At 44.1% G+C, this 10496-nt stretch overlaps 1 protein-coding gene across 2 annotated transcripts; it reads right to left on the reverse strand.

Moving 5' to 3' along the window:
* Window positions 1–850: 850 nt before the first annotated feature.
* prmt1 (protein arginine methyltransferase 1) lies at window positions 851–8571 on the reverse strand. Of its 2 annotated transcripts, none has more exons than XM_080524845.1 (10): window positions 8509–8571; window positions 7391–7486; window positions 7065–7220; window positions 6568–6631; window positions 5761–5903; window positions 5334–5421; window positions 4806–4921; window positions 4496–4646; window positions 2414–2535; window positions 851–2197 (listed from the first exon to the last, which is right to left on the reverse strand). In XM_080524845.1, the coding sequence occupies exons 1-10, from the start codon at window positions 8563–8565 to the stop codon at window positions 2114–2116; spliced, it is 1077 nt and encodes a 358-aa protein (XP_080380971.1). In that variant the 5' UTR covers window positions 8566–8571; the 3' UTR covers window positions 851–2113. The 2 variants fall into 2 exon arrangements, with proteins under 2 accessions (XP_080380971.1, XP_080380972.1); XM_080524846.1 differs by having other exon boundaries at window positions 7391–7477; window positions 8509–8570.
* Between the last annotated feature and the right edge of the window lie 1925 nt (window positions 8572–10496).

The following is a 10496-nucleotide window of genomic DNA, read 5'->3' on the forward strand; positions in this document are numbered from 1 at the left end:
CGTGGTAGGCCAGTGAAGGGGGACAGAGAGCTTCTGTGGGGTTTCTGTACAAGCAGGACTAGACCAGTTTATACAGCTGTGTGTGTGTGTGTGTGCATGTGCCTCTGCATGTGCGTGTGTGTGTGTGTGTCAGAAATGTACACAGCGTACATCAAGTATGAGCAAAAATATATATATACTGTATCCAACATTGACCCAAAATTAAGAGCAATGAGACATGAGCAGATTACACTTTCAGGGCATACTGTGATTCATGCTACAATGTAAGGAAAGAGGGCCGGGGGGGTCAATGGAGCTGATGGACATATAGCTTTGATACTTTCATTAAATGTTCAGCTGATGGTTACACAGGGTATATACAGTAATCTTGAGGTTAATTTCAATACCTTTCTAAGACTGTCAATATTTTTCCAGACCTCAGTCACTTCGAGCTGTAACCGTTTACATCATTGACACCATTAACTTAAGTTTTAGTTTGCAATAGACTAGACCACTATCATACAACAGAACTAAAACTTTAACAAAAAACGTTTTTAGGACTCAAACTCTTTGGACAGTCTAATTCAGAAAAATACCTACAAAATTCAAGACCTCATAAAATCGTGATAAGACCTTTCAATACTTAAGGGTCTTGATTTATCAACTTTTAATACTTTTCAATACCCTGTTACAAGTCTCAGTTCAGCACCTTAAAATTCTTACAAAGGATCTACATAAAATCACTGGGGGACTCATTTTGGATGGAAAATTCCATCAAAAGGTAACTAGTTTGCATCCCTCATATATGCAAAGCAACCATATGACTAGTTTCACAATAAATAAATAAAACACAAATCAAGACAACTTTTCTTTTCCAAGTTTATTTTTAAAAAAAGCAGAGAACAAAAAAAAAACATAACAAAACGTTTCCGGTCCGACCCAACTGCACATCCTACACAGGTGATAAACAATCTCAGAAGCCAACCCTGCCGCCTTGGGGCTCTGCTGCCATGTCGGTTCACCCACATTCAGTTCAGGTTTAAGTGCTGCACTTTGCTCACACGGGCGCATGGGCAGAGAACCCAGCAGAAGCGTAGGGCCCACACAACTCTGAATAACGGATCCAGTAGGCGAGAACGGGGCCGTGGGGATCTCATTTACACTAGGTCCTAGGGACCGTTGGACGCTTCAAAGTGGTCCCGACAAACCTTCACTCTCCAGGTCCAGCTCTAAAGAACACTGGGCTAAATTCCCCTTTAAATCAAGAGAACTAATACGTTGTTCTACTTTCATTTTGGGGGGGGGGGGGTTAGGTATAGCTATAATGAATTCTGACTGCGACAAGAAACTGGCCAATAGCGATCAATGAGAATTACAGAATCATGGTGACATTACACTACCCTGGACAAGCTCAAACCGTTTCAGCCTCATGTGAGGCATGCTATATCGTTGGATGCCCCACTGCCTTGCTAATCAGATGAGAATTCTTGGGGCAGTTTGATTTGTTTAAATCCAGCAGGATTTTCATAGCGGTCAGATTTCATTGTAGCTATAACTCTGCTTTTTAAGATCCAGAACTGCTCATACAGAACTCAAAAATACACCAATGGCTGACTTGCATCCCTTCCAACAGACAATCTGGCTGGTTGGGGGGAGGGGGGCAAAACCATCATAGGAGGCGCTTCTTATGAAAAGACAAATAAAGAGGGGGTGGAGAAAGGTTGTGCCATGTCAACAGGATCCATGACTGTACAACAGAGGCCAAAGTGACTGAACAATACACTATGTATAGGTGAGTGACAGGGGGTGAGTGTGTGTAGGTGTATATGGAGTTTAAGCATAGTCTAAGGTCACAAGAGACATCAGCACATGTAAAAACAAACATTTGATTGACTATTGCACAATGAATTGCATTGTTGTTCCACTTTGGCCCCTTAAGCTCGAAAACCTTTTGTTTTTTAAAAACCTCACCTGAACAACAAGCATTACACAAAAGCAAGACAATCTTTTTAAAACATTGCTTAGGAGAACTCGAACATGTTGAGAATGAAAATAGCCGTACACACGCACACCAACCCCTTGCACTCCCTTCAGCGCTCAGTCACTAACACAGAAAAGAGAAGGGGGTGTGCATCTAGCGCATTCGGTACTCTGAGCTCTTGGACACCTCACAGAGCGTACCCTTGAAGTCGATGTCAACTGTGAAATCCAGGTCTCTCTACAAGTGGGGGGGGGGGGGAAAGCACAGGAGCAGGTTAGAGGTGACCCAACATCAAGCATAGAATCAAGAGCATTCAGACACACCGGAAGACTTTCAATGACTTGAAAATATGGCGAAAAAGAGACACGGTAAGACCATTAGACAGGAAAGTCATGCAGACAAGAGGATTATGGAACAGGTTTGGGAACAGCAGGCAGACGTGGTAGGTCTTACGTTGTTCTTAACGTTGGGCTTCATATTGATGGTGCCGAAAATCTCCTCTCCCGTCTTCACAGTCAAGTAGTCGTCCAGGTAAAACACTGTCTGTTTCCAGTGGGTGTAGGGAGACTCAGGACCTGGGGGGGGGAGAAAAACGTTAAGCACTCGGGACGCCAGTGTGAAGATTCAGGGCCTGTACTGATATTCATAAGTCAACCAGCCGAGATGACATTTTGTTACACATTTAGTATTTGTACTCCTCATTGAACACAAACCGATACACCTACGAAGTGTGGAACCTTCACTTGTCAAACAAAGCCGAACTGTGTCAGGTTGTACAAAACTAATGGGCTAATAGAAGCGTTTTGGATTGTGTGTTTGGACCAGTGTTTCATTAGTTATATTTTTTCAGTCACAAAAAACACACATTATGTTGCCAATCCGTTATTTCCAATTACAGGGCTTAAAGTGGGAAAAAATCCTGTGTCTGAAACTTTTTCTTGGGGAGGGGGGTCACAGTTTGAGATATTGGGAGAGCAGGTACAGAAGACAGCTTCTTGTCTCAATGTTTAAATGCATTAATACTATTTTATACTCAATACAAAATAATATATTTAGATGTCTTTAAAAGGCCAAACTGATTGAATCACTTATTAAGCCACTATCACTATAACAATACAGAATAAAATATATACATGTCTTTAAAAGAACAAACTGATTACTTATTAAGCCACTATCACTTATATTCTCCTTCTTGGCACCACGTCCCATAAGGCTTCCCGTCACTACTCAGGGTTTTTCCTGGCTCAAAATGAGGCGGAGGTGGTACCAGTGGTGTTTGGGGGTCCTTAAACGAGCATCAAACACTTAATTTCTTGCATTCTGGTGAATTGATATGCACCAATTTGTGCCCTTTCTCCATCAATTTATGGTGGAAATGTCATTATATATGTAAAGGAAAAAACAATATTCAGGCACCAGATGACCATTCAAAATATAATGTAATATAATGCAATATAAGGCTCTGGCATTCTGTACTTTCAAATATGTATTCTCCTTGAGCAGTCAACATCAACTATCAGCTGTTTCTCTAGCAAACACGAAAGCTAACTTATTTGTGAAACAGCGCCCCCGCCACCACGTCGGCGCAATGCCGCAATTGCAGTTAGAAATGACAGAAATCCACCGAGTGCAACGCTTGTAGAAAATACAACCGTCAGAGTTTTGTCGAGAGCTGGAGGCGGCTAGACATATGACGGAGGCGGCCGCCTCATAGTTCTCTATGCAGGAAAAACCCTGCTACTCTCTATCCATGCCCAGTGCCATTTATTCCTTACTCCTCGTTCTAGTATAGCTGTGTCTTCGCCAGGTTTAAGAAACTTGGCTTCCATTTTAATAGACTCTTACTAAAGTTAGCGAGATAGCGGGCTGCTAAAAGCGAACGTCTCTACAAGCTAACATTACACTCATTCAACTTCTTAAGGATCGCCCCACTACTCTGCCTCCGATTGGCTAGAAGTCGTTGGTTGGCTTGAGCAATGTGATACCATTGGTAGGCGGAACTGTCTCTTTGCTGAAGATGACTCTTTAAATTACGATGTAAACAAATAGCATGTGATTTTTTATTTATTTTTTTCGCAAAATTCCCCCGCGCCGGAAATCCAGCACCGTGCCGGAGAACTTTAAGCCCTGCAATTATGGAATATTCCAGGCAGCCCTGAGACAAACTTTAGCAAAGTGGTACATTGGCATCTCCTCACAGGGGTCAAACTCAGGCTAATGTTGCAGCCCCATCTGTTATGAAACACTTGTGGATTTGGAAATGCCTTGTTCTAAATTTGAATTATTTTTTTTATTTTTATAGCACACTCTGAAAAAAACAGAGTCAGCAACAAACTAGCACAGCCTAGGAAAGGACTAACTCACTAGTAGCGAAGCCTAGCCTAGGAGAGGACTAACTCACTTGTAGAGAAGCCTAGAAGAGAACTAACTCTAGTAGAGAAGCCTAGCCTAGGAGAGGACTAACTCACTTGTAGAGAAGCCTAGAAGAGAACTAACTCTAGTAGAGAAGCCTAGCCTAGGAGAGGACTAACTCACTTGTAGAGAAGCCAGTCCTCTTGTGGCAGCGGGTGAACTCGATGTTGAAGTAGGTGACGAGGGCGTGGATGTAGTCGTTCCTCTTCACCTGCAGGCAGAACGGCGAGGAGAAGGACAGGTCCTCCAGCTTCACTGTGTAGATGTCCACCTCCTACAGAACGCCCGGGACAGAGGAGGACAACTTTGAGTTTGAGGACTCCCTTGTTGATGTTATCGGTGGTGGGGGAAATCAATCGGGTGGTCAGGAGCACTAGATCCGTCGTGCGGGACACAACAGGTAGAATCTAGCGGCGTGAAGTAGAGGACTCACCTTGATTAGACACGCGCTGCTGACCAGCTGTTTGGGGTCAACAACATCCACCAAGGGCTCCTTGATGGCCACCTCCTTGATGCAGGACATATCAAAGCCATACACGTTCTCCCACCCTTAAGATAGAAACAGGAGTTTTTAGATCACCTTTTAAAAAAAAATGCCGGTCGAGAGAGGCCGCTAGCGTTGCTTTTTCGCCGTTTCTCCGCACGAAATCTAGGTGTAATTGCAGTATACAGAGTACTAGTAGATTGTCCTATAAAGACACTTAGATTTAGTCATCGAAATGAATAAGACCGCTATACTTTCTTTTATTTATGGTATTTTTATTATTACTACTCAATCTTTTCAGTTTGTAAAGCGTCTTTGAGTATCTAGAAAAGCACTATACAAGTCTAATGTATTATTATTATAGAGGGGGATTTAAAAAAGCACCACGGGGGGGTTCTCTTTAGGTTTTTGAAGTCCCTGGCAAGTGTACACACTCCTGGACCAAAAAAACAACCCAAAAGGGGCAGGGATACTCACAGTGGATTTTGTAATCCTTGTACTGCCTGTCCTCAATGGCCGTGACATACAGGGTAGCCCTGTCAGGGAAAATCAGGCCGTCTGGTTTCTGAGGACAGCAAAGGACAGGCTGAGTTAATACACTTAGGAATAACAGACCGCAGGCTATTCAGAGACTTGATGTTTAGTATGCGCGGTGTGGAATCATCAGTCACAATGCAGAGCCAGAATTGAGTCTGAAGAAGGCCAGTCCAAAAGACCCACGGCCGAGTCAGCTTACTTAGTCAAGAGTGTGAAAAAAGAGTGAAAAAAGTGTCAGCCAAGCCAACATTGCGCCTGGCGTCGGCGATTAGCATTGACCCCGTGACAAACCAGCCACTGGTGGACTGCATGCAAAACTCAGGTGCGTCCCTGAATGTACGAGCGGGTCGGACACGGTCTGACGTACCAGCCACTTGTCTCTGGCGTAGATGACTGTGTTGAGCATGGACTCGTAGAAGAGGCAGTAGCCCATCCACTCTGAGATGATGATGTCTACTCCCTCCACCGGGAGGTCCACCTCCTCCACCTTCCCTTTGATGATGGTCACAACTACAGGGGAAAAACAAAGGAATCGTTTTTTAAAACACTTTTACACAAACATGCTAATTTAGAATAGTGGAATAGTGCAATGTTCTATAACCGTGCAATATGTTTACATTCTTGTGATAGGGGTTATACTGTATACAAGTCTACTAGTCCATATGTATATGTTCATAAAAGTATACAGCTACATGCTAACTTTATATACCCCCTGCAAATAGGCCATATGGTGTATAGAAGTTCACATAAGAGTAAATTCTCAGATATCTACCGATCACTTATCCCCCCCTATTTATGTCTCATTCTTGTTTTTTATTATCTTAGGACTATTTGTTTGTTAGCACCTAGGGTTTGCACTTAAATTTCGTTGTACCTGGTACAATGACAATAAAGATCATTCATTCACTCCATCCATGGGTCAACAACTACAAATGACTGTCCGAATCAGATTAACTCTACAAAGTATAGTAAACGGGTCTTGAAATTGAATAATGTCACCACATAATACTACACCATGCAAGTTCAACAGTTGGCCGTCGGGGCCATGAATGTATTTGGAGTGACCATTTTCTCCGTCGTGCATCTATAAAACTATTGTCTTCTGACATTGTCAGAGCATCATAGGTGGGCTCTTCTCTGCTTGAAAAGCAGGGATGGTAGAGCATTGACTCACTGTGGTCCAGCTTGTTGGCTTTGACGATCTTCACTGCATAGTCAGAGATGCTGCTGCATTCAATCTGGAAACACAACCACAGGGGTCAAGGAAATGGTCCATGGACAGCCTCAACCAATGGTAAAGACTTCTTTGAGCTAATCAGAGCCATAGCAGCAGTGCGTTTAAAAAAATAAAAAAATTCAACCATAATGATGAATGAAGGGGGAGTAGTAACAGTGTCTGGGGGTTGTTGCAATTCTCTACCCCCTTGTACACTCCCCTCATGGGTTTAAAGGGAAGGGACTACTGTGAGGAATATGGTGTAAATGTTGGCCATACTTGCACCAACCTAGTGATTTTTAAAAGCATGGAGAAAGTGCACACTTCTGGGTGACAGTTTTGACAGAATTGGAACACAGTATTAAAACAAGTGTACGAGGTTCTGCGCACACATCACAAGAAACATGTTCAACAGTCAGCCTCCAGTGTGTTTAAAAATAAAATAAAAAACTTACGCCTATGACCTTCTTGGCTCCGGCTTTAGCCGCGAACATGCAGAGGATCCCGGTCCCACTGCCTACATCCAACACCACCTTGTCCTTGAACAAATGCTTGTTGTGGAACATGGAGTTCCGGTAGGTCAGAGTGCGCACCTCGTCTTTCAACATCTCCTACAGAGCGCAGTGGACGGAAGACAGGAGGGAACTGGTTTAGGGAACACCGACTGACGTGGAAGTCGTAATGTTGACTCAAATGTATTGCCGCCAAATTACTTGGGACTCAATTGACTATTGACTCAACATCTGTGACCTGGTGACGCTCCAGTTAAGAGTGGACCTACCTCGTGGATGCCGAAGTGGGCGTAGGAGTCAAAGTAGTAGTCTTTTGAAGTCATGTCTTCAGCTGCTGGCTTGACGGAGCTCTCCCCCTGAGAAATCTCACAAAGAGAGACTTAAGTCACAACCACAGCAGTCACCGGTAACAAAGGAGAGCTGGCCCACCAACTAATATGATATTAGGTGACGGCACCGTTACAGTAAACTTGAAATGTACTATACCGGCAAAAGGTGTGATGGGGAGTCTAAACACACCAGCTATTAAGATGATGTAGCATGACTACGACTTTTTTTTCCTGGCACAAAGGACGAGCACATGGTTACATGGGGATGATGCCTATAAGGCCCTCGCTGATTTGCTTTGAAACTCGAGGAGCAATATAACTACAACACACACGTGTGTCGGCCACTTCAACTTATTATAGACGCAGTCGAGCAGAGCCGAACATGCGTTACGAACTACTAAAGAAGTCTGGACACATGATTTGCAATGGATCGGGTAGGTAGCGGCATATTGACTCGATAATCTACCAAACTATCAAGTTCACCAACAAAACAGACGAAATCTGAGGGGCGTTTACGAGTTAACCAGGTCGCGTCCTAACGTCCTTAAAACTGGCTCAGCGAAAACGTGACTTTAATGTGTTTAAATGTGCCATTTTCAAATGCTAGTGAGCTAGCCTAGCCATAGCTAGCCCCATGCGGTGTCTCCTCGCTAGCGGTGAACTAGCAGTGGAAAAAACACCTTTCGGGGCCTTAACATGAGGTCTAAAGCAGAAATGTACTCGCTAGCTATGCTTAGATCACGTATTACGACAATAATATAAACACGTGTACGAAAAATATGTGTTGTAATTCACCAAAAATCACCAGTTCATGACAATTACCACAGAACTGGTTTGGCTCCAACACGTGAGGCCAGATGAATGAGCTGCAGTGTGGAGGCTAAGATGGACGCTGCGATCCAGCTAACAGAGAGCATCTCTGACCGGTTACCTCTGGGTTACCAGCCACGATACGTGAAGCATCTCTTTTATCAGATTAGCGAAAACCCTATACTCGATGACAATGGTTTGGAAAAAAGGAGCTAATTATGTCCTATTTTCATCAAGACGCGTCTTACCTCCATGGTCTCCGTCTTCATGGTGTCCGTCGTCTCCGTCTTCATGGTGTCCGCCATCTCAGTTGTGTGTGCGCATGTGAGAGGACGCACATTGGCTTTAAACACGCACACCGGCTCACGGCCCGCCCCTTCACTCGACTCCTCCCGAAAGGCGGGCCCGTGTTGATATGACGACTCTTCATTGGTTTATTATGTTCTCCTCGACTTCTGGTTGGTTCAACTGCTGCAGCTTCGTTCACATGATTGGATTAGGAGGTTTTTGCACAATCTGTGTGGAGCGGTTTTCTCAACAGGCCGTGAGACTGTTGAGTCCCGCACAGTGACACTCTCCGTTGACATTGCTCTCTGCACTCTAAACTGTACCTATCTGTAACTATCACCAAGGGTGATAGAGCATTCCAAACCGTGGCTCCCAGGCATTGAAATGCTCTGCCCTTGGATCTTAGATCTGCTGGCTCGGTTGGGGTAAAAAAAAAAAAAGAAAGCTAAAGACTGTGTTGTATAGACAGGCTTTTGGATATCCCCAGGGGCTTGTCTTTCTGTGTCCTGTTGATGCTGTTGTACACCTGGGGGGTGTTCCATCAACGTCGCTAAAGGAAAATCTAGGCTTATTTCGTTAAGTCTCGCGAGACTCTTAAAAAGACCCAGGCATATCTTGATATATCTCGCGAGACTTGTCAAAATAAGCCTAGATTTTTCTTTAGCGACGTTGATGGAATACCCCCCTGCTGTCTGTTACTTGTTTTTATTTTCACTTGTTTTGCCTGTTTTAACCTGCTGTGGTTTTCACTCTTGTATTATGTTTTATTATGTTTTTTCCTTGTTATGTAAAGCACTTTGTGACCCTTGGTCTGGGAAGGGTGCTCTATAAATACATGTTACTTACTTACTTACCTGTCCTGCTGCTATAACAATCCTGTATATTTTATTGTGTTATTTTTACTGTCTTATTATTGTTACTGTTACTGTTATTTGACCTATTATCCTTGTTACATTATATTGTTGATGATTGATGTTGTAGAGCTGTCTTTTTGTTGCATTGTATACACGTATTCAATGTAATGACAAATAAAGACTTGACTTGACAGAATTAGCCACAGCCTCCATACTGGCAAGCACATAATGTGTCACACAGGCCCTGTCCCAAGCTACCTTTGCACAAGATTTTCATCCAGAACAGCAAGAAATATAAACACCTTAACCCTAGTGTCAACATAAGAAAAAGGGCTTGCAGTGAATCAAAAGAGGGGCGGGGGGGATGCTCAAAACTGACCCAAGCTCCCCCCAGTGGTCCTAGATTACTTCAACAGAGAGATGTTCATATCAAACAAACACATATATGAAGACATCCTAATTAGGGTTAGGGGGGGCTCTTGATCTTCCCTAGAGACATCCCCTCCCTTCCTTTAATGGGACACTACTGACCTACAGGCTGGCGAAGAGAGACGGCGAAACCACCAGTATATACAGTCCTGTCAAATGAAAGTCTCATCAAAACTACACAAGTACACAGGATCACAAGGGAAGCCACACAGCAACCCCAACCTTCATCAGAATCCACTTCACCAACCCCGATGAAGCAGCCGACCTGTTCTAGGAAGGATTCTTTATGAACCGCTTTCACTACTAGGTTTGAAAAGACACAGCGCCATCCACAATCAAGCAATGATTAATGCTCTAAAAACAGTGGAGCTGGTGGTGGACTTCCGAAGGAAAGCAGCCCTGCCCCCTCCCATCACGCTGGGAGGTACCGCGGTGGCCTCCGTGGAGTCATGCCGCTTTCTAGGCATGACCATCTCCCGGGACCTAAAGTGGGAGCAGAACACCGAGGCCCTCACAAAGAAGGCCCAGAAGAGGATGTTCTTCCTCCGGCAGCTGAGGAAACTCAGGCTGCCGAGGTCCATGATGGTCCAGTTCTACACGGCCATCATAGAGTCCATCCTCACCCACTCCATCATCACCTGGTTCCCTGCTGCAACGACCAAGGA

Source organism: Nansenia antarctica (assembly GCF_963989245.1).
Source record: "Nansenia antarctica genome assembly, chromosome: 2".
In the NCBI taxonomy this organism is placed as follows: Eukaryota; Metazoa; Chordata; class Actinopteri; order Argentiniformes; family Microstomatidae; genus Nansenia; species Nansenia antarctica.

Coding starts and splice junctions, on each gene's coding strand:
- prmt1 (XM_080524845.1), bottom strand. CDS start 8,565: ATGGCGGACACCATGAAGACGGAGACGACGGACACCATGAAGACGGAG. Junction 4,922..5,333: donor CAAGGATTACAAAATCCACT/GTGAGTATCCCT, acceptor TTCTATCTTAAG/GGTGGGAGAACGTGTATGGC. Junction 2,536..4,495: donor GAGGACTGGCTTCTCTACAA/GTGAGTTAGTCC, acceptor TCCCCCCCCCAG/GTCCTGAGTCTCCCTACACC.